This window comes from Balaenoptera borealis (genome assembly GCF_965194805.1).
Source record: "Balaenoptera borealis genome assembly, chromosome: 17".
Taxonomy (NCBI): domain Eukaryota; kingdom Metazoa; phylum Chordata; class Mammalia; order Artiodactyla; family Balaenopteridae; genus Balaenoptera; species Balaenoptera borealis.
The window spans coordinates 30172337-30197902 of NC_138876.1; the positions used below are offsets into that span (position 1 = coordinate 30172337).

General features: G+C 34.8%; 1 protein-coding gene across 2 annotated transcripts in view; it reads right to left on the reverse strand.

Annotated features, from left to right (window-relative positions):
• LOC309615148 (uncharacterized protein) overlaps window positions 1–25566 on the reverse strand; it is a 259975-nt gene that overhangs the window by 80214 nt on the left and 154195 nt on the right. Inside the window, exon 1 of one of the 2 annotated variants that reach the window (XR_014236542.1) lies at window positions 18363–24924. Coding sequence is in view for 1 of the 2 variants with exons in the window: in XM_082364516.1 (XP_082220642.1) it covers window positions 18363–18426 (64 nt within the window). In the remaining variant the exon portion in view is untranslated. Of the gene's footprint in view, window positions 1–18362; window positions 24925–25566 lie in introns of those variants that run through there. The other variant, XM_082364516.1, reaches the window with a different exon arrangement.

The window sequence follows — 25566 nt, forward strand, 5'->3', positions numbered from 1 at the left end:
AAATGTAAATGGATTAAATGCTCCCACCAAAAGACACAGACTGGCTGAATGGATACAAAAACAAGACCCATATATATGCTGTCTACAAGAGACCCACTTCAGACCTAGAGACACATACAGACTGAAAGTGAGGGGATGGAAAAAGATATTCCATGCAAATGGAAATGAAAAGAAAGCTGGAGTAGCAATTCTCATATCAGACAAAATAGACTTTAAAATAAAGATTATTACGAGAGACAAAGAAGAAGACTATATAATGATCAAAGGATTGATTCAAGAAGAAGATATAACAATTGTAAATATTTATGCACCCAACATAGGAGCACCTCAATACATAAGGTAAATACTAACAGCCATAAAAGGGGAAATCGACAGTAACACAATCATAGTAGGGGACTTTAACACCCCACTTTCACCAATGGACAGATCATCCAAAGTGAAAATAAATAAGGAAACACAAGCTTTAAATGATACATTGAACAAGATGGACTTAATTGATATTTATAGGACATTCCACCCAAAAACAACAGAATACACATTTTTCTCAAGTGCTCATGGAACATTCTCCAGGATAGATCATATCTTGGGTCACAAATCAAGCCTTGGTAAATTTAAGAAAATTGAAATCATATCAAGTATCTTTTCCAACCACAACGCTATGAGACTAGATATCAATTACAGGAAAAGATCTGTAAAAAATACAAACACATGGAGGCTACACAATACACTACTTAATAACAAAATGATCACTGAAGAAATCAAAGGGGAAATCAAAAAATACCTAGAAACAAATGACAATGGAGACACGACGACCCAAAACCTATGGGATGCAGCAAAAGCAGTTCTAAGAGGAAAGTTTATAGCAATACAAGCCTACCTCAAGAAACAGGAAACATCTCGAATAAACAACCTAACCTTGCACCTAAAGAAATTAGAGAAAGAAGAACAAAAAAGCCCCAAAGATAGCAGAAGGAAAGAAATCATAAAGATCAGATCAGAAATAAATGAAAAAGAAATGAAGTAAACAATAGCAAAGATCAATAAAACTAAAAGCTGGTTCTTTGAGAAGATAAACAAAATTGGTAAACCATTAGCCAGACTCATCAAGAAAAAAAGGGAGAAGACTCAAATCAATAGAATTAGAAATGAAAAAGGAGAAGTAACAACTGACACTGCAGAAATACAAAGACTCATGAGAGATTACTACAAGCAACTCTATGCCAATAAAATGGACACCCTGGAAAATATAGACAGATTCTTAGAAAAGCACAACCTCCCAAGACTGAACCAGGAAGAAATAGAAAATATAAACAGACCAATCACAAGCACTGAAATTGAAACTGTGATTAAAAATCTTCCAACAAACAAAAGCCCAGGACCAGATGGCTTCACAGGCGAATTCTATCAAACATTCAGAGAAGAGCTAACACCTATCCTTCTCAAACTCTTCCAAATATTGCAGAGGGAGGAACACTCCCCAACTCATTCTACAAGGCCACCATCACCCTGATACCAAAACCAGACAAAGATGTCACAAAGAAAGAAAACTACAGGCCAATATCACTGATGAACATAGATGCAAAAATCCTCAACGAAATACTAGCAAACAGAATCCAACAGCACATTAAAAGGATCATACACCACGATCAAGTGGGGTTTATTCCAGGAATGCAAGGATTCTTCAATATATGCAAATCAATCAACGTGATACACCATATTAACAAATTGAAGGAGAAAAACCTTATGATCATCTCAACAGATGCAGAGAAAGCTTTTGACAAAATTCAACACCCATTTATGATAAAAGCCCTGCAGAAAGTAGACATAGAGGGAACTTTCCTCAACATAAAAAAGGCCATATATGACAAACCCACAGCCAACATTGTCCTCAATGGTGAAAAACTGAAACCATTTCCACTAAGATCAGGAACAAGACAAGGTTGCCCACTCTCACCACTATTATTCAACATAGTTTTGGAAGTGTTAGCCACAGCAATCAGAGAAGAAAAAGAAATAAAAGGAATCCAAATCAGAAAAGAAGAAGTAGAGCTGTCACTGTTTGCAGATGACATGATACTATACATAGAGAATCCTAAAGAGGCTACCAGAAAACTACTAGAGCTAATCAATGAATTTGGTAAAGTAGCAGGATACAAAATTAATGCACAGAAATCTCTGGCATTCCTATACACTAATGATGAAAAATCTGAAAGAGAAATTAAGGAAACACTCCCATTTACCACTGCAACAAAAAGAATAAAATACCTAGGAATAAACCTACCTAGGGAGACAAAAGACCTGTATGCAGAAAACTATAAGACACTGATGAAAGAAATTAAAGATGATACCAACAGATGGAGAGATATACCATGTTCTTGGATTGGAAGAATCAATATTGTGAAAATGACTCTACTACCCAAAGCAATCTACATATTCAATGCAATCCCTATCAAACTACCAATGGCATTTTTCACAGAACTAGAACAAAAAATTTCACAATTTGTATGGAAACACAAAAGACCCCGAGTAGCCAAAGCAATCTTGAGAATGAAAAATGGAGCTGGAGGAATCAGGCTCCCTGACTTCAGACTATACTACAAAGCTACAGTAATCAAGACAGTTTGGTACTGGCACAAAAACAGAAATATAGATCAATGGAACAGTATAGAAAGCCCAGAGATAAACCCACACACATATGGTCACCTTATTTTTGATAAAGGAGGCAAGAATATACAATGGAGAAAAGACAGCCTCTTCAATAAGTGGTGTTGGGAAAACTGGACAGCTACCTGTAAAAGAATGAAATTAGAACACGCCCTAACACCATACACAAAAATAAACTCACAATGTATTAAAGACCTAAATGTAAGGCCAGACACTATAAAACGCTTGGAGGAAAACATAGGCAGAACACTCTATGACATAAATCACAGCAAGATCCTTTTTGACCCAGCTCCTATAGAAATGGAAATAAAATCAAAAATAAACAAATGGGACCTAATGAAACTTAAAAGCTTTTGCACAGCAAGGAAAACAATAAAAAAGATGAATAGACAACCCTCAGAATGGGAGAAAATATTTGCAAATGAAGCAACTGACAAAGGATTAATCTCCAAAATTTACAAGCAGCTCATGCAGCTCAATAACAAAAAAACAAACAACCCAATCCAAAAATGGGCAGAAGACCTAAATAGACATTTCTCCAAAGAAGATATACAGATTGCCAATAAACACATGAAAGAATGCTTAACATCATTAATCATTAGAGAAATGCAAATCAAAACTACAATGAGATATCATCTCACACTGGTCAGAATGGCCATCATCAAAAAATCTAGAAACAATAAATGCTGGAGAGGGTGTGGAGAAAAGGGAACACTCTTGCACTGTTGGTGGGAATGCAAATTGATACAGCCACTATGGAGAACAGTATGGAGGTTCCTTAAAAAACTAAAAATAGAACTACCATATGACCCAGCAATCCCACTACTGGGCATATACCCTGAGAAAACCATAATTCAAAAAGAGTCATGTATCAAAATGTTCATTGCAGCTCTATTTACAATAGCCAGGACATGGAAGCAGCCTAAATGTCCATCGACAGATGAATGGATAAAGAAGATGTGGCGCATATATGCAATGGAATATTACTCAGCCATAAAAAGAAACGAAATGGAGGTATTTGTAGTGAGGTGGATGGAGTTAGAGTCTGTCATACAGAGTGAAGTAAGTCAGAAAGAGAAAAACAAATACAGTATGCTAACACATATATATGGAATCTAAGGAAGAAAAAAAAAAAAGTCATGAAGAACCTAGTGGCAAGACGGGAATAAAGACACAGACCTACTAGAGAATGGACTTGAGGATTTGGGGATGGGGAAGGGTAAGATGTGACCAAGAGAGAGAGTGTCATGGACATATATACACTACCAAATGTAAAATAGATAGCTAGTGGGAAGCAACCGCATAGCACAGGGAGATCAGCTCTGTGCTTTGTGACTACCTAGAGGTGTGGGGTGGGGAGGGCGGGAGGGAGGGAGATGCAAGAGGGAAGAGATATGGGAACATATGTATATGTAAAACTGATGCACTTTGTTATAAAGCAGAAACTAACCCACCATTGTAAAGCAATTATACTCCAATAAAGATGTTAAAAAAAATAATTAAAAAAAAAAAAGAAGTCAAAGACATTTGTACAAGTCATAACTGGGAAATTTCCTACAACTGTGAGCAAAGAAACAAAATGAGACTTGAATATGTATTCAGATAGTTACTGATGGAAAAGTGTGGGCAAAAAAAGCAAGAGATGAGATCATAATCGTTTAATTTCCTAAGAAAAGGACATAAGAGAATACATAGTAGAGGTCTTTCAACCCAAAACTCTGGTGGTGACACTGACCTTCCTGAAAGGGCATCCCTCACTCTCAAACACCCCAAAAGGAAATGAACCACAGGGAATGAGTCTGTAATCAGGCCACAGGGGAGATTTTAAATATTAAAAGTTGCTTTTCAATTGTTTGTTTGTTTTTGCCTCTGGCAATATCTGTATCTAAAACAAGGAGTCTTGCCCCATTCGCTATCAAAACAAAACACATAAGCAAAAAAACCCCCCACCACTCTGAGTCTATCTCATTCCATTTTTCCTAAGTAGTTAATGATTTCCAATGCATGGGGTTAGGAGATCTTAGAACTATTGGGCTACTAGCTCTACCTTCTTTGAGATACCTCTACAAAGCAGATCACTGAACATTCATCTACCTTAATTGGTGCCTTAGATTTCTTTCTCCTATTGGAATAAATGGGGTTCTGAGCACAAGCAAGAGTCAAAATTCTGGAAAGCATAGGCTCCAGACACCATACACAGCTCTATCAAGAAACTGAGATGATTTTGAAACTGAGATGGATTTTAGCCTGTATGAAATTTATTTTATGAACTACTTATTCTAGCACTAAATAATATCTTCATGCAAATTATGCTTTGCTCTAACCTCTGCATTCTTTATTCTCTGCATAATGAAAACAAATTCCTGAAAATATTCGTTTAATTGGTATAGTACTTCATTCCTTTTGCTGTTTTCACATGTCCCAATGGTGCCTTGTATAGACACACTAAAACTTTATCTGCGAAGTATAATTTTCCATTGGGATGAACGAGAGATCATTTACATCTGGGTAGTATGTGGTTGCAATAGCACTGGAAAACAAAAGTCAGATCACAAATCCCTTTCTCAAAGGCAAATACAGATCAGTTTCTACTTTTGATCCAGGCAGAAAGCCAAACCTAGAATAAGAGAAGCCATATGTATGTCTGAGAGAAAGTTGCCTACATAAGTAGGGATTTCCCCCAAATAATGAAGTTAACTTTTTGATGGCTTTTGGAGGATGATGAAAATGTAATGGTCAGACTACAAAACTTTAAATATGTTTTCCAAATATTTGGAGGTAATTTTTTAAAAGAAGAAACAGCATGATAAAAGGGCCACAGCCTTCATCAAGACTGATTAATACAAAAAGGGCAGCTATGGTATTTAAAGGTTCACCAGTTTCCCTACACTCAAATGCAGATGAAGCTTGTTCCCAGATATTTATATCCATGTCCAAAAGAAGAAATATCTCTGACTAAATAGGAGAGAGTCTGTAAAACTGCCCACCCTCATGCCCTTTCTGATTTTCATTTATGCTTAAAGATCATAAAAACAAGTGAGTAATTCTAGAATTACTATCAGAAACCCTCTTTTAGATACATCAGGTCAGTTCAAGAAGACTGATCCTAACATCCCCAGTCTGGGAAGAGTCTAAAGGTCTTCTAAACAAGTGATTCTCAACTGAGAGCAATTTGGTCCCTAAGGAACGTCTGGCATGTCTGGAGACATTTCTGATGGTCACAATTGGAGTGGGGGGGAAGTGCTACTGGCATCTAATAAGTAGAGGCCAGGAATGCTGCAAAACATCATACATTGCACAGGACAGTCCTTGACAAGAAAGAATTAGGGCCCAAAATATTAAGTGCAGAGAATAAGAAACACTGTTTGTAGATCAGTGTCCCCTGGATCAGCCCAATCTGTGAGGAAGAACGATCTTACTGATTTCTGACCTTGGAGGTCCTCATTGTAAGCAGACGTTTAGAGCCATGATCCCCCTGGTTTTGGATGTATTCATCTGGTGGGGTTTCTGTCCCTATTTCTAAGCTGTGTGGTCTTCCTTGTAAGCAATTATTTGGAGACCATTGCCCTACTTCTTCCTTGTAGCAGACCTGTCAGATCCTGACCTGTTGTGGCCTAAAAAGAAAGGCACAAAAGGGAGGCTAGAACTATATAAGCTGATTTATTTGGCTTTTCTCAGCCCACGTAGAATATTCTAAATTAAGAGAAATAACATTTGGAATTTACTTCCACCTCGAGGCCAAGCAGTATGTTTGACCATGACTATAAACAAAAATAAATTTGAAGGATAGTTTGGATATTTAAATTCCACTTCATAGTATACAATTATATGTATGAATTCCCAAACTGATTTATTTAATCAAGGAAATGATTACATAGCATATAACAAAACCCAAAAATATGTTTATATTTTCCTCTACTTGAAAACATTTAAATATGTATTTTTTAAAAATAGTGCAAAGTGGCCAATGTTTCTCTCTTGAGAAGAAAAAAAAATATTCTGGGAGAGAACGTACTGCATTAATTTTGGTGTTAAAGTAATGGTGAAAATAGTGTCTGTGTTTGTTTTTTGTCTGTCTGTAACAATCTTCCTTAACAAAATAGTAGATTGGAAACTTTTTGTTGGTTCGCCAATTATTCATTTGAAGTTTGGTCCATGAAACTCCAGATTCTGGAATCACTGTTCTAGTCCAGCCAGCAACAAACACTTCACAACCAAATAATCAGAGTCTTTGCTTAAGCAATTCTAATGGTGAGGAATGTCATATTTGGCCAGTCCTACTGGAAAGTTCTTTATGTTGAGGTGAAACATTATGTTTGTAATCATCTCCTTGCAATTTCTTGGCTATTGTTCTACCCTTCAGGCCACAGAAAACTATCCAAATCCTACTTCTATAAGACAGCAATAGGCAGTGATGCTTATCATGCCCATCCTGAACTCTGTCTTCTCTGAGCCAGGCACATGACACAACTCAAGAGCTCCTCTCATCATTCTGGTCATTGTCCTCTAAACAGCTTCCAGTTTCTACAAAATTGACCAGCATATGCTTTGACTGAAGCAACGTTGAATAGTACTACCATTTTTCTGTTTCTGACATTTCACTCATACCGTTCAGCTTTAGGGCAAATTAGGTTTGTTGGCAGGTTTTAGTAGTATTGATACATGAAATTATAGTCAAATCAAATCAGAGATTTAAATAAATTCTTCTTTGAACCCACATGCCCCCTACTGTGTATATATCCAATTATTGGGGTTTCTACTTGATTTAAGGTTAGGATTTTTAAAAATTTATCTCTCCTATTTTTATCTTGTCATTGTCAGCACATTATTCCACCCTGCTGAGATTTTAAAAAATATTTTTATTATACAATATTTCAAACATATGAAAAATTAGACTAGTGTAATGAAAACCCATGTGCCCAAACTCAGATATAATAAATATTAACATTATTCCATATTTTCCTTTGGTTATTATACTTTTTAGAAAACCAAACATTAAATATAGTTACAGCCCAACTGATGGCTCTGAAAATCCCATCCCCTTCCCTCTCTCCTCAGTAAAACCACTATCCTGAAGGTGCTATGTATCCTTCTCAACACAGATTTATATACCTAATCCTATATATAGAGATAGCTATAGACCATATGTATAGATAAACCTTAAAGATATGTTATCATAGAATATAAATCACTCTCTAACTTGGTTTTTTAAATTCAGCTCTTGCTTCTGGTACTTATCCTTGTTGAAACATGAAGTACCAGCTCTTTCATTTTCACTTTTCCATTTATCCTGTCTCTTATTTTTTCTATTTCAAACAATGCTAGTGTGAGCATCCCTAAACACATCATCTTCTGTCCCTGTATAATAGTTGCTCTAGGACAGACATCCAGAAGTAAAGTTTCTGAGTTACAGTTATGTATCATCACTGTTAATAGATACTGTCAAATTGCTTTTTAAATCAATAGTACTAATTTATGTTTCCACTAATAGTGACTGAGAGTTTGTGTTACTCCACGTCCTTGGCAATACTTGGTGTTATGGATTCAATTGTGTCCTCCTCCAAAATTCATTTAAAAAATCATGTTGAAAATTTATGTTGCAGTCTTAACCACCAGTGTCTCAAATGTGACCTTATTTGGAAATAGGCTCATTGCAGATGAAACTAATTAAGATAAGATCATATTGGAGTAGGCTAGGCTCCTAATCCAATGACTGATGTCCTTATAAAAAGAGGAAATTTGGATACAGAGACATACATACAGGGAGAAAGCCATGTAAAGATAAAGGCAGACAGGGATTGGGGTGATGTAACAGATACCGAGCAACACCAAAGATTGCTAGAGAACCACCAGAAGCTAGGAGAAATCATAGAACCGATTCTCCCTCATAGCTCCCTTGAAAGAGCCAAACCTACCAACTTGATCTGAGACTTCTAGGCTGCAGAACTATGAACAATAAATTTCTATTGTCCAAACCATGCAGTTGTGATACTTTGTTACACCAGCTCTAGCAAACGAATACACTTGCTATTGCATGACTTTTTAAATGTATTCCAATCTGATAGATATAAAAGAGAATCTTATTTTAATTTTCTTTCACTAATGATACTGAGCATATATATAATGCTAATTTGGATTCCCTCTTCAGAAAATTATCTTTTTAATCTCCTTTGTCTACTTTTTAACTGACTTTCAATTTTGATGATATTTTTACATGAATATTTTAAATTATTCAATAATACCTTTATGAAATAGGTTCTTGGTGTCATAGTTAAAAATGTTTCCTATTCTGAGGTTTTAATATCTTCTATAATTTCTTCTAACAATTTAAAGTTTTGATTTTTACAATTTGTTCTTTAATCTACCTGAACTTGGATTTTGTATATGAAATGAGGTAGCAATTTATTGTTTTTTACATTTAGATCATCAGTTTCCCAAGAACCATTTATAATTCTCAGTTCTTTTTCATTAATTTGTATTAACACTTCTGTCATAGTACGTATTCTTACGTATATATGGCCTTGTTTCTGGGCTCTCTATTCTATTTGTCTGTTCATCTAATTCTATTTTAATACTGTGCTATCTTAACTATTATAGCCAAGTAGAAAGTTTTCATTGACGTTAAAGAAAAATTTTACTATCATTTTCTTCTCAATTTCTAATTTCATTGCATTGTCATTAGAAAACATAACTAGCATCATATTGAATATACAGTAGAATATTAAAATGGGTCTCTTTCTATCTATTTTAAAAGAGTCCCTGAGGCCAAGAACAAAATGAAGTACCTATTCTGAAGTGAAGGAGTAAATACCTTTGAAACAGTTGTGAAGTAGCTGGTAACACTCAGCCCAAAACCACATCAAGGACAATTATCTTCAGGTTAAAAAGGTAAGGAGAGAAAACTTTCATGGTAAAAATTTTAGAATAGCATTTTTTTCCTCTCCCCCATAGGTTAAAAAAAAAAGAGAGATGTCCCTTTATGCCTAATGAGGAATTTTAAGAAGCACTGGAGAGCTTGATGCCAGTCTTCTGGAGCTCGAAGAGCAATGCTGCAGAAGGAAGGGGACATTTACCACTAGAGGCAGAAGCTAAGTCTGTAGGGAAGAGGTAATAAGCAGCCAGCCAACGAGTCACTGCCTATACCAGAGAGTCATAGCCAAGTGAGGAACCCCTTGGAACTATTCTCAAGAGAAACGTTCAACTCTGAACATCCATTGACCATCAATATGGATGTGGAAAATAGGCATAGGAGGCTTTGAAAAGTTCGCACCTATTCCTGGGTATCTAGAAGGCTGCACACATGTTGAGGGTTGTGTGCATGCTCAGGGCTGTATATATGCTCCAGAAAGACCTGAGAAAGCCCTCTGCAGTTACCTCTGGCTGACCTTGACTTCAAGGAAATAAAGGGTAAGGCAGAGTTGTAAAGTGCCTAGCTGACTGTGGAAAGCTTGTATGAACATGCACACACAGACCCTTGGCAAAGACTGGGAGACGTATTGGTTCCAGGCATTTAAGGAAATCATTGTCCAATCATAATCTGAGCTTCAGCTGAGTAGAGACTTCAGTGATTCCACACAACAAAGATCACAGAATTTACAGAAATAGTTCAGGAACATCACTAAGCAAACAAACATCAACAATGACAAAAAATAGTAACAACAAAGTCTGAGGGAGCAGAAGATTAGATTTTCAAAGTTGTCACATTATTCAAAATGTCCAGTTTTCAACAAAAAATAATTATGGGACATGGAACAAACAAGGAAGTGTTGGTCCATACACAGAAAAACCATCAGTCAATAGAAACTGTTCCTGAAGAAACACAGTTGTTGTACTTAATAGACAAGATTTAATCAACTATTTTAAATATGTCCAAAGAACTAAAGGAATTCTTGCCTCAAGAACTAAAGGAAAGTATGAGAACAACTTCTCACCAGGTAGAGATTATCAAGAGACAGATTAAAGAGAAATTCTGGAGTTGAAATGTACAATATTTGAAATGAAAATTTCACCAGAGGGACTCAAAAGGAGATTTGGGCTGGAAGAAGAAAGAATCAATGAACTTGAAGATAGCTCAAGAATAGAACTGAGGAACAGAGGGAAGAAAATGAATACAGCCTCAGAGACCTGTGGGATGCATTCAAGTGTTCCAACATACAAATAACAAAAGGAAAGAGAGAGAAGGGCAAAAGAATATTTGAAGAAATAATGGCTGAACACCCCCTGATTTATGAGAAACATTAATTTACACATCCAAGAAGCTCAACGAACTTCAGGTAGGAGAATCTCAAATACATTCACACCTAGACACATCATGATCAAACTGTTGAAAACCAAAGATAAAGAAGGATTCTTGACATTGAGTAATTATTGAGAAAACTGACATTTTTGCTTTAAATTTTTTCCAAAAGTACTAAACATGGAAAATTCAAATATTCTACAAAAGGCATTATATACAAATGTCAAATTATTATGAATGTATTAATAATAGGAAACAGTCTGTGTCTCACCCAGTCTGACTTTGGACACCACACAAATACTGATTGAATCTACCTCACTTGACCTTGATAATAAATAGAATCATCTGGAATAGAATCATGTTGATTGCAAAATCTTTTTATCCTCTGTGACAAATGATTCCTACCCAGACCAGTCTTAGTCACAGTGCCAATACTCAGTCATAGATGTCTTCAGAGTATGCATATCCTAGAGTACAAATAAGTCCCAGTCTTACAAACAACCCTCTGCCCTTACTGACAGTGACACAATGAACTTTAAAGGGCCCATAGCAAAATGGACACAGAGGAAGGAGCCAGATACACTGAGAAAAAAATTACAACATAATTTTACAGTTGGTTCTACCCACCAGAAACAGCCACAGAAAAAGTGATAAATTATAAAGAAGAGAAAATCAGCCCATCCATAAGCCCCACCCCCACCAAAAAAACCCTCCTGTCATATATTTAGTTAAAAATTAAGCAAAAATTATTCTCAGTGTATTACTTCCTTTATAGGTCCCTTTATAGGTCTTCAATGTCATGTTTCCTTTGTTTTTCTGAACAAATACCATGGATCCCCCTCTATTCAAATATGTATTTGACTTTCTTGCAAATATATTGTATTAGAACTCTCTTTTCAAATAGCATCTTTGTTTTTTGCTAACTTTTCATAAGGACTACCTTCCCCATCCTTGATGAGCATCAGGACATTTTATCTTCCTATCTGAGTGTCAAGAGACTCTCCACCCTTGCTCCAAAGGCAGAGCTTGCAGGGAGTTTGGGGTATAGTCAGATATAGTAGCAAGCCTGTAATTCTGAATTGTTAAGAAGGATTTGGGGGTTATTATCTCTCGTTATTCTATTGGCTAGCATATATCAGCTGGGTGTTTTTTCTGTTCCACTTGGCATTGTCTGGGATCACTTATTTGGGGCTAGAGTTTCCAAGTTGACCTTATTCGCATGTTTGGTATCTTATGAAAGCTGGGCCTCTCTATCTGGAAGGTCAGACTTTTTTAGCTGGTGCCTTAGGCTGTAAGAGAGTGAGTGCAGAAGCTTCCAAGACTCTTAAGGGCTAGGCCTAAATTGGTAGAACATTTCTTCTGTTATATGCTATTAATCAAAGCAAGTTATAGTTCATTTCACTCCAGGAATATAAGGTTGGCTCAATATATGAACATTAATCAATATAATACACCATATTAACAGAATAAAGGATTAAAAACACATTGTCATCTCAATAGATGTAGAAAAGGCATTTGACAAAACCCAACACCCTTTATTATAAAAACACTCAATAAACTAGGAATAGAAGGGAACTTCCTCAACCAGGTAAAGGACATCTATGAAAAATTCACTGCTAACTTCATACGTAGAGATACCAAAAGCCTTTCTCCTAAAATTTTCTCCTAAAATTAGGAACAAGACAAGGATGTCTGCTCTTGCTACACCTATTGAACATTGTGCTGGAGGCTATAGCAAGAGCAATCAGACAAGAAGAAAAAATAAAAGGCATCCAGATTGGCAGAAATTCTTGAAATTCAACAACAAAAGGACAAATAACCCAATGAAAATATGGGCAAAGAAATATTTCTCCAAAGAAGATATACAAAAAACTAATTATTAGGGAAAAGCAAGTCAAAACCACAATGAGATACCACTTCCCACCTACTAGGATGACTGTTATAAAAAAGACCAACAAATAAGTGAAGGTGAAGATGTGCAAACTCTCATGTATTGCTGATGGGAATGAAAAAAAATGCAGCTACTTTCAAAAATAGTTTGACAATCCTTCAAGAAGTTCAACATAGTTAACTTATAACTCTGCAATTCTACTCCTAGGTATACATCTAAGAAAGATGCAAGGATATATCCTTACAAAAGCTTGTATCCAGATGTTTATAGTAGCCAAAAATTTCATTAAAGCCAAAATGTAGAAACAACCCAAATGTTCAACTGATGAATAAACAAAATATGGTATATCCATACAATGGAATATTATTCAGCTCTAAAAAGAATGAAGTACTGATACATGCTACAACACGGAAGAACCTGGAAGATACTATGCTACGTGAAAGAAGCCAGACATGAGAAACAACATATTGTATAATATCATTTAAATGAAATGTTTAGAATGGGCAAATCCATAGAGGTGGAGAAAGCAGCTTGGTGGTTGCCAGGGGCTGGGGGTACAGGGCAATGAGTAACTGCTTAATGGGTATAGAGTTTCCTTTGGGGGTGATTAAAATGTTTTAGAACTAGATTGAAGTAGTAGTTTCACAGATATATAGATATACTAAAAACCACCCAACTGTACACTTTAAAAGTGATTTTTATGAAATGTGAATAATATCTCATAAAAAAATGACAATGTAAGCTACCAAATAAAAAGGTGGGAGTAATGTGATTGCCTCAATAAAGACAAAAATGGTTTGAAAAACTTCCAAATTAGAAAAAAAGAAATCACAAACTAGAGTGGAAGGAGACCACCTTAACTTGTTAAAGTTTATATTCACACCCACACACAGAAAACCCAACTATGATAAACAGAACATTTACAGGAAAACTTAAAAGTTACTCCATTTTAAAGAACAAGGATGTCCACCGATAACAGTGTCATTTAACATAGTACCAGAACTCCTGGCCAATACTATAAAGTATTATAATAATAGCAGCAACAACAACAATGATGAGGAGGAGGAACTAAGGTGTAACACAAGATATAAAAATGTTGTTTGCAGATAATGTCATCATCTACCTAGACAAACCAACTAAATTAAAAAACAGGAAGAGTAAGAGAGTTCAGCGAGGTTGACAGAGACAAACTCAATATACAAAAACCAATGGCATGGGCTTCCCTGGTGGCGCAGTGGTTGAGAGTCTGCCTGCTAATGCGGGGGACACGGGTTTGAGCCCTGGTCTGGGAGGATCCCACATGCCGCGGAGCGGCTGGGCCCGTGAGCCACAGCTGCTGAGCCTGCGCGTCTGGAGCCTGTGCCCCGCAGCGGGAGGGGCCACGATGGTGGGGGGCCCGCGCACCGCGATGAAGAGTGGTCCCCGCACCGCGATGAAGAGTGGCCCCCACTTGCCGTAACTGGAGAAAGCCCTCGCACGAACCGAAGACCCAACACAGCCAAAAATAAAATAAATAAATAAATAAAGTAGCTATAAAATTAAAAAAAAAAAAAACCAATGGCATTCTCTATAACAGCAAAAACAAACTATAAAATACAATACAAATATATCTTTCCAATAGCAACAAAAACTTAAGGTACCTAGGAATTTTCTTTATCAAGAATACACAAAGCTTCACTAAAGTATGTAGATAATTACCTGAATAAATGGAGTATATTCTGTTCTGTGGATAAGTCCACTTAGCATTATAAAAATATCAGGGGCTTCCCTGGTGGTGCAGTGGTTGAGAATCTGCCTGCCAATGCAGGGGACACGGGTTCGAGCCCTGGTCTGGGAGGATCCCACATGCCGCGGAGCAACTAGGCCTGTGAGCCACAATTACTGAGCCTGCGCGTCTGCAGCCTGTGCTCCGCAACAAGAGAGGCCGCGATAGTGAGAGGCCTGCGCACCGCGATGAAGAGTGGCCCCTCACTTGCCACAACTATAGAAAGCCCTCGCACAGAAACGAAGACCCAACACAGCCAAAAATAAATAAATAAATAAATTTAAAAAAATATATCAGTTCTCCACAATTCCATCTATAAACTCAACTGAATCCAAAAAAAATCCATTTGGAATATTTAAAGAAAAAGCCAAAAATATTCTAAAATTTACATGAACAAATACAAGTTTGCAAATAACTAAGTTGACCTACATTAAAAAAGCAAAGATGAACACTTGCTTTTCCAGTTATTATAATAACCAGTAAATAGACAAATGGACAGATGGATCAAAAGAGAAAGCTTGGAGACAGACCCATGAACACATAGGAACTTAACACATGATAAAGATGGCATCATACATTAATGTACTAAACGGAAGGAACAGATAATTTATTAGATGGTTTGGGGAAAGTTGGTTCACTATACAGAGAAAAATTCAAATTAGTTCATTTGTTAATATAATTTGCAAAGATGGAATCATGGTTTATAAAATACCTATATGTAAAAGTTAAATTATAAAACTAATTATCGATGATGTGAGAAACTATCTTTGTGACAGTGGAGTGGAAATGAACTTTTTAAACATAATCTTAAAGCTTGGAATATCAGACAAAAATTTTTTAATTGATTAACCTGATTATATCAAAATAATGGCTATTGATTAGGGAACATGATGGCAAAATTAACAATGTCTGAAATCAATCAGAGACTCTTTCAGATGAGAAGTCAGTGAACTTTTTCCATAAAGGGATAGCTAGTAAATATTTTAGGCTTTGTGAGTCATATAATCTCTGTCGGAACTAAACTCTAAACTCCGTCATTGTAGCATAAAGCCAGCAATATACAATACGTAAATGAATGAGCATGGCTACGTTCAATACAACTTTATTTATGGACACTAAAATTTGATTTTATATAATTTTCATGTGTCACAAAGTATTATTATTCTCTTCATTTTTTACCCTATCATTTTAAAATGTAAACTTCATTCTTAGCCTGTTGACTATATGAAAATAGACAGCAAGTCAGTTTTGGGCCAGAGACCAAGATTTGCTGACCCCTGGTCTAGACTGTAAGCGAAGCTTTGCAAATGAACAAGACAAAAGAAGAATACCAATTCCAAAAAGGCAAAAGGTAAAAGCAAGCAAAATATAAAAAGTGAAATTTAAAAGGCCTCAACCTTTAAATATACTCTCAGACTAACTAATAATGAGAAAAATAAATTAAAATAAGATATCATTTTATACCCTTCAGACTGTCAAAACTTAGAAAGCTGGATAAGGCCAAATGTTGGCTGGGATTAGAGACATAGGGATCTTCATGCCTTGCTGGTGGAAGTGCAGACTATGTAACGCTTCTGAGAAATCTGTTAAATTAAGTATATTGATATCCTTCCATCCGGGCATCCTTCTCTTGCCTCTATAAGAAGTAAGTCTGTAAGGTTTGTAAGGGGAAATATATAAGGAAATTTATGCAGATTTGTTGCAGGGAGTTGAACATGATCTGGGTGCCCATTGTTGAGAGAATAAATGGATAAACATGGTAGATACATACGTACTACTAATGAGAACCAAGCCAATTTTGAACAACAAAATTGATAGTCATATAAGCACAGTATTTTGTGGAAAAGTGAGAAACAGGTGAAGATGTAATTTACGTTACCATTTATGAAAATTAAAAAACAACAATGTACATAAAACAATTCATATTTCACAGGCATATATACAAACCAAAGGACACCTGCCAAACTAGTTAGAATTGAGTTTGGGATGTGGGAGGGGAACAGGTGGAATAGAAAATGAGGATTAAAAGGAATAAATATATAAATCAAAAAAAGAGAGTAGGGCCTTACAGGATCATCAGTGATCCTGCACTGTGTATTGAGGTGTGTGATTCACTCAGTCCTTTGCCTCTGAGGTTCAGATAGACATACACAAACAAATAAAAAGCACAAATTACTGAAAACATTATAGTGGGGGATATAACAGATAACTTTCAATCTTTAACAGATGAAGCGCACAAACAAGAAGAGGAAGAAATAAAAGGTTTTTGCATAAATAAATAAAGTTAAATAAAAAGATATAACTAACTTCCTTTCCTACAAAGGAAAGAAAGACTTTCATATTTTGTCAAGGGACATTTGCTAAAATCAATCATCTCTTCAACCTTAAATAAAACCTTAAAATCTATAATTCTCCATAATGTAAAAAAGTTAAACATTAAAACACAATAAAGCAAATCCCAACCATGGGAACTAAAACTTAATTTTCTAACCATAAGAACAAAGAGAAAATCTAAAACAACAGCAGTGACAATTTATAGAATAATAAAAATGATACTACATATCAAAAGGTATAGAATGACAAAGGTATAGTAAAAGTAACTTTATATGCCAAATTAACTACTAAAAAGAAATGAAACAAAAAAAAGACTTACACCTAACTACCTATAAAAATAATAAAATTCGTCATTAAGAATTGAAGGAGAGTTTTCCAGACAAGTAAAAGCTAAAGGAGTTCATCACCACTAGACCAGCCTTAAAAGAAATATTAAAGGGACTTTTTAAAGCTGAAATGAAACGTGCTTGCTAAAGAGTAACAGGAAAATATATGAAAGTATAAATCTCACTAGTAAAGGTAAATATATAGTAAAATTCAGAATAATCTAATGTTGTAAAGTAGTACGTTAATCATTTATAAAGTCTAGTATGAAGGTTAAAAGACAAAAGTAGTATATATAACTATAACTACAATGATTAGTTAATGATATACTATATAAAAGGATGTAAATTAAGACATTAAAAACAAAATGTGTGTGGGGGTAAATATATAGAGCTTTGGGACGCATTCCAACTTAAGTTGTTATTAACTTAAAATAGACTCTTATAAGTTGTTTTACGTGAGTCCCATGTTAACCACAAGGCAAAAACCTATAGTAGATACACAAAGAAAGGAAGCTAAGCATACCACTACAGAACATCACCATCAAAAGGAATACAGCAAGAGAAGAAAGGACAGAGAAACTACAAAACAGCCAGAAAGCAATTAACAAAATGGCAATAAGTATATACCTATCAATAATTACTAAATGTGAATGAACTAAATTTTCAAATCAAAGGACATAGAGTAGCTAAACGGATAAAAATCAAAAGTTAGGCCACAACACAAGTCTTAATAAATTTAAGAAGACTGAAATCCTATCAAGCATCTTTTCTGACCATATTGGTATGAAACTAGAAGTCAATTACAAGAATAAAAGTGGTACCAAATGTAAAATAGATAGCTAGTGGGAAGCAGCTGCATAGCACAGGGAGATCAGCTCAGTGCTTTGTGACCACGTAGAGGGGTGGGATAGGGAGGGTGGGAGGGAGGGAAATGCAAGAGGGAAGAGATATGGGAATATATGTATATGTATAACTGATTCACTTTGTTATAAAGCAGAAACTAACACACCATTGTAAAGCAATTATACTCCAATAAAGATGTTAAAAAAAAAGAGACATAATTCTATTGCACACTTAATAGACTAAGATAGAGTGTAAACATAACTTCCATATGCCCTGGGAAACCCCAAAATCCATGTGACTCACTTTTTTGTGATATTCTCTTTATTGCAGTGATCTGGAACCAGTCACAAAATCTCCTGAGGTATGCCTGTAGAAGAAAGGAAATAACAAAGTTCAGAAAGGAAATGCATGAAATAATAGAGACTAGAAAAAAAAAGAAGCAATGCTATTAAGAGCTGATTTTTTGAAAAGTTAAACAAAATTGACAAAACTTCAGCTAAGCTCCCCAAGGAAAAAAAGAGAAAGGACTCAAATAAATAAAATCATAAATGAAAGAGGAGATGTTGCAACTGATACAAAGAAACAAAGGATCATAAGAGACTACTATGAACAATTATATACCAACAAATTGGACAAACTATAAGAAATGGATAAATTCCTAGAAACACACAATCCACTATGACTGAAGCATGTAGAAATAGAAAATCTGAACACATTTATTACTAAGGAGACTGAATCAGTAATAAAAAGCACCCAACAAACAAAAGTCCAGGAGTAGATGGCTTTACTGGTGAATTCTACCAAACATTTAAAGAAGAATTATTACCAGCCTTTCTCAACAGAAGAGGAGGGAACCCTTTGAAACTCATTTTACAAAGCCAATGTTACCCTGATACCAAAACCAGACAAGGACGACACAAGAAAATTACAGACCAATATCCCTGATGAATATAGATGCAAAACTCCTCAACAAAGTATTAACAAACTGAATTGAACAACATGTTAAAAGCATCCTACACCATGATCAAGTGGGATTTATTCAAAGGGTACAAGGATGGTTCAACATCTGCAAATCAGTTAATGTGATATACCACTTTAACAAAATGAAGGATAAAAATCATATGATTGTCTAATAGATGCAGAAAAAGCATTTGACAAAATTCAACAACCATTTATAATAATAGCTCTCAACAAAGTGGGTATAGAGGTAACACACCTCAACATAATAAAGCCGTATACGACAAGCCCCACAGCTAACATACTCCATGGTGAAAAGCTGAAAGCTTTTCCTCTAAGATCAGGAATGAGACAGGGATGCCCACTCTTACCACTTATTCAACATAGTATTGGGGACTTCACTGGTGGCGCAGTGGTTAAGAATCCATCTGCCAATGCGGGGGACACAGGTTTGAGCCCTGAGCTGGGAAGATCTCACATGCCACGGAGCAACTAAGCCCGTGCGCCACAACTACTGAGCCTGTGCTCTCGAGCCCACGAGCCACAACTACTGAGCCTGCGCACCTAGAGCCTGTGCTCTGCAACAAGAGAAGCCACTGCAGTGAGAAGCCCATGCACCGTGATGAAGAGTAGCCCCCACTTGCTGCAACTAGAGAAAGCCCTCGCACAACAACGAAGACCCAAAATGGCCAAATATAAATAAATTTATAAAAGAATAGTACTGGAAGTCCTAGACAGAGCAATTAGGTAAATAAATAAGTAAAATAAAAGGTATCCCAACTGAAAAGGAAGAAGTAAAACTGTCACTGTTTGCAGATGATATAATATATAAAAATCCTAAAGACTCTACCAAAAAAACTATATTAGAATAAATGAATTCAGTAAAGTTGCTGGATACAAAATCTTTATACAAAAACGTGTTGTACTTCTTTATACTAATAACAAACTACGAAAAAGAGAAATTAAGAAAACAATCCCGTTTACAATTGCATCAAAAAAACCCCAAAATACCTAGGAAGAAATGTAACCGAGATGGTGACAGACTTGTACACAGAAAACTTTAAGACCTTAATGAAAGAAATTGAAGAAGAGAAACAAAAAGATATTTCATGCTCATGGATTAGAAGAATTAATATTGTTAAAACCTTCATATTGCCCAACTAATCTACAGATTCAATGCAATTCCCATCAAAACTCCAATGACATTTTTCACAAATATAGAACAAACAAACCTAAAATTTGTATGGAACCACAAAGACCCTGATTAGCAAAAACCATCTTGAGAAAGAAGAACAAAGCTGGGGGCATCACACTTCCTGATTTCAAACTATATTACAGAGCTATAGTAATCAAAACAGTATGGTATTGCCTTTATACAGACACATAGATCAATGGAACTGAATAGACAGCCAAGAAATAAACTCACATATATATATAACCAATTAATTTATGACAAAATAACCAAGAATATACAATGGTAAAAGGATAGTCTCTTCAATAAATGTTGTTGGGAAACTGGACAGTCACACGCAAAAGAATGAAACTAGAGCATTATCTTACACCACACACAAAAAACTAGCTCAAAATGGATTAAAGACTTGAACAAAGACCTGAAACCATAAAACTAGAAGAAAACATAGGTGATGAGCTATTTGACTTTGGTTTTGGCAACAACTTTTTGCATTTGACACCAAAAGCAAAGGCAACAAAAGCAAACAACAACAACAAGTGGAGCTACATCAAATTAAAAAGCTTCTACACAGCAAAAGAAACCATCAACAAAGTGAAAAGGCAACCTACTGAAAGGGAGAAAAATATTTGCAAATCATATATTTGATAACAGGTTAATATCCAAAATGTATTTTTAAAAACTCATTCAACTCAGTAGTAAAACAAAACAAAACAAAAAAACACTAGAAAATGATTTAAAAATGGGCAGAGGATATAATTAAGACATTTCTCCAAAGAAGATATACAGAAGGCCAACAGGTACATGAAAAGGTATTCAACATTGTTAATCATCAGAGAAATGCAAATCAAAACCACAATGAGATAGTATCTTGTACCTGTTAGAATGGCTATTATTGAAAAGATGAGAAATAACAAGTGTTGGCAAGGATGCAGAGAAAGGGGAATACTTGTGCACTGTTGGTGGGAATGTAAATTGGTGTAGCTACTATGGAAAACAGTATGGATGTTCCTCAAAAATCAAAAATAGAATTACCATATGATCCACTTCTGGGTACTTAACTGAAAGGAACAGAAATACTAAGTGGAAAAGATATCTGTTCCTCCATGTTCATTGCAGCATTATTTACAATAGCCAATCATGGAAGTAACCTAAGTGTCCAATGATAGATGAATGGATAAGGAGGTTGTGTATGTATATAAAATGGAATATTATTCAGCCATAGAAAAGAAGGGAATCTTGCCATTTGTGACAACATGGATGGACTTTGAGGGCACTGTGTTAAGTGAAATAAGTGAGAAAAAAATACAAATACCATGTGACCTCACTTATATGTGGAATCTAAAAAGCAAACAAATAAAATTGGAACTCACAGATACAGAGAAAAGATTGGTGGTGCCAGAGGTTGGGAGGGTGGACAAAATGGGAGGTGGCCAAAGCATACAAACTTCAGTTATAAAATAAATAAGTCATGAGTATGTAATGTATAGTATGATGACTATAGTTAATAATAATGTATATATGAAAGTTGCTAAGAGTAGATCTTAAAAATTTTCATCACAAGGAAAAAATTATAACTATGATGATGCATGTTATCTGGACTTATTGTGTTGATCATTTTGCAATATATACAAATATAGATCAGTTTGTTGTACACCTGAAATTAATACATTGTTATATGTCAATTATATCTCAATGAAAAAAAGTCTTAAAATAAATAATAAAAAATGCATAGAATTCAGAAAGAAAAAAGTATAAGGATAAGAACATAAATCTTTTAAGTAACAGAAATAGTAAATATATATAGATATTTATTTATAGAATTTTAGATATATAGAAACATATCTAGAAACAAATTTCTATTCAATTAAGGAGGAAGAAAACATGATTAAAATTAGAAATTATAGCAAGAATAGAAAAACTGATTTGCTAATATAAATTACCAAAATTGACCCAAATGTGAAAGCCAAAAGAACTTAAAAGAAAAATGACTTCATAGTCATCTCATGAAACACTGAAAAAGACAATTGATAAAAATCTCACACTTACTGGTGCTTAATACAACAGTTAAAAGAAATTTCCATTCAAATAGGAATTAGTAAGGATTCCTATTCTGATCTTTACTTCCTTTTTTTATGTTCTAGTCAATTACAATAAGAAATCAGAAAACATAGATGTAACAAAATATAAAAGTGAGAAAAGCCACTTTTATTTCAACAGTTCTCTACTTAGAAACTCAAGGGAATTGGCTGAAAGTTTACTAGAATTGAAATATTACTTGAGTAAAGAATCTGAATAAAAATGTAATATTCACAAGTGAATAATCATTCTTCTAATTTAATGGGAGGAAAATAAGAAAATAAAGGTAACTATAAATGACCTCAATAAGAAACATATTAGGTGTATACAAAATTACAAAATTACAAAATTTTGCTGAAGAATAAAAATTCACATTAAATGATAATGCTAATTACTATATATTTTTCTGTAATAAATTTTTAGGTTACACTCAGAGAAAAAAATATATTGAAATTTATCTGGAGTAACAAACATCTAGTTAATATGTGTTTTACAAACAAACAAAAGTATTACAGGGATGTGCCTTGTATAAAATTCAAATTTATTATGGAGTTACAATAATTAAAGTAATATAAACTTAACCCCAAAATCAATCAACAGAAGAATCACTGCACAATAAAATAGAATTGGGTCATTCTATTTGAGTGGAGTTGGAAAAACTTGACTTGTAGAAAATTAGATCACACTGCACCCCCAAATAAATTTCATATTAAAGGCTAAGTATTAAAAGAAAGTGAACTAGGATAAAACATAGGAGAACATTTTTGCAGTGGTTTTGCTACCTGGGCAGAGCCAGGATAAGCGGAATAAAGAAGAAACTCTCCTAGGGCCTCTGGAAAGAAACTTTCCTAGGGCCTCTGGGGTAATATCCAGAAATTGAGCTTGGTTTAGATATGGAGAACTTTCCCACTCATTTCACCATAAATGGGGACTTCTTACCACCTGCACCTGTATATATCAGTTTCCATGTGAATACCTCATGTTTTCTTCCAATAACTCATTTCACAAACTTTCCCAGAATACAATGGCCCTGGATATCTACTATGGTGATAGAAAGAATCTCTAGCTAGTCCTTTGGGATTAAGCAAAGGATCTTGCAACAGGACATCGGGGAGAAAACACATCTAATTTTATGAGAAGCTTATTGTTTATGAAATTTTCATAAACAATCTGGCATTTGAGAAACAGTAAGTTAAATAAAAGGTAAATTTTGAATATATTGATATGAGAGAAGGATAGCCCATGATGAATAGCAACGAAAAAAAGCAAAGAATTGGGAAAGTTTGGGAACATAGGAGAGGACATAAAGTAATAGAATGGGCAACAAGATTAGTAAATATTAGTTTACTAGGTCTGCCATAGTAAAGTACTACTTACTGAGTAACAGAAATTTATTCGCACTGTTCTGGAGGCTACAAATCTGGGATCAAGTAGATCAAGCAAGGCCATGCTCCCTCTCCAGGCACTAAGGAAAAATCTATTTCAGGCGTTTCTCCTAGCCTCGGGAGATTTGATTACCTCTGTAAAGACCCTATCTCCAAATAAGGTCACATTCTGAGACATTGGAAGTTAAGACTCCAGTATGCCTTTTTTGAGCGGTAGCAGAGGAGACACAATCGACACATTACAATAAGCAACAGATCAGGAAGGACTTTATTTAATGGGCTAATGGAGTAAAGTACTGCTTAACAATACCTTAGGTAACAACATAAGTTAAATGATTTTAGTCCAAGGAAAAAGCAAAAATGAGAGGAAGGGAAATGAATCTAGTTATGAAAAGCAAAAAAGTTAAATGTAGTTAATAAAGTCAGAATAATTTAAGCTATTACAATTTACATATGCTTTGTTATTTCTTCTGGAAATTAGGAATTTATAATTCAGGTCATGGAAGAACTACACCCAAACACAGATTTTAGCAAAAAGAATACTGGAGCTACCAAGAAAAGTTGAACCAACAGCCTACAAAAATGGACCATAACAAAGAAATCTGCTGGAGGATATATAATCCCAGGAACTTTGCATGCCCCAACAATGAACAGCAGATGGTACTAAGTCCAAAGAACATTGGTAAATAAAATAGCCAATGGTTTCAATCAGATGAAAAACTGGAATGTTAACTCCAAATCCTATGTAAACCAGTTTCCAGAGAGAAATTTTTTTCTTTTTAAGTGAAAACATATTTGCATTTTGATTGCACATCTCTTCCAAGGCTTTCAAAGCATTTCTATGCATAAGTGTTTCTGCTTTATGGGCAATGCAGGGCAATTCACTTTTAAGCTCGTATTGTGTTATTGTTTTCATTATAAATGTAGAATGCATATTTCAGGTACATTGCAGTTCCTGGGGTTGGGGGAGCAGTAACTACCATTTATAACAGTGTTTCTATATGCACATGAATATAAAATATGAATACATTCTAAGCTATATAAATATGAACAAACCAGGAAATAATAGACATATAAGCATATCACCATAAAAAAAAAATCCAGTTCTATACTACTTAAATCTTTTTGCAGAATGTAAAGGGTTGGTACAAATCTATGAATTATAGTAATTATGCAAAAATATAACTCATAGAAAACCATTTATATTAACACCACAGTAAAATCATCTCTAACATGGGTTATGTTTTAAAATAAGTGCATAAGGAGAAAACTGCATGTTGTAAAAATTATGCTTAATAGCCCATTAAATAACCATAAACTACACTATGTGATTTTGTGCATTCTCTCTCTACAACATGGGATTGAATTGATTTTGTTTTTGGTTTTTGGTTTTTTGGTGGGCACCAAATAAAGTAATTAACTAAGATATAAAGTTCATTCTGTAATAGGTGATTATAGATGATTTTCTTATACTGAGCACATGTAGTTGAATTTGGATAAGTAAAATGTGAATATGACAGTTCCACTTTCATGATTGGAATTTACTGCATTTTTACTCAAATCAATAAACTATCTTCAGACTCCAAAGTAAAAGCAACAAAAGCCAAAAATAAACAAGTGGGACTACACCAGACTAAAAAGCTTCTGCACAGCAAAGGAAATCATCAACAAAATGGAAAGATAAACTATCAAATGGGAGAAAATATTTGCAAATCACATATCTGATAAGGGTTTAATACCCAAAATATATAAAGAACTCATACAATTCAACAGAAAAACAAACAACCCAATTTAAAAATGAGCAGAGGAACTGAATAGACATATAAGAGGACATATCAATGGCTAACAGATACATGAAAAGGTATTCAACATCGCTATTTATCAGGGAAATGCCAAT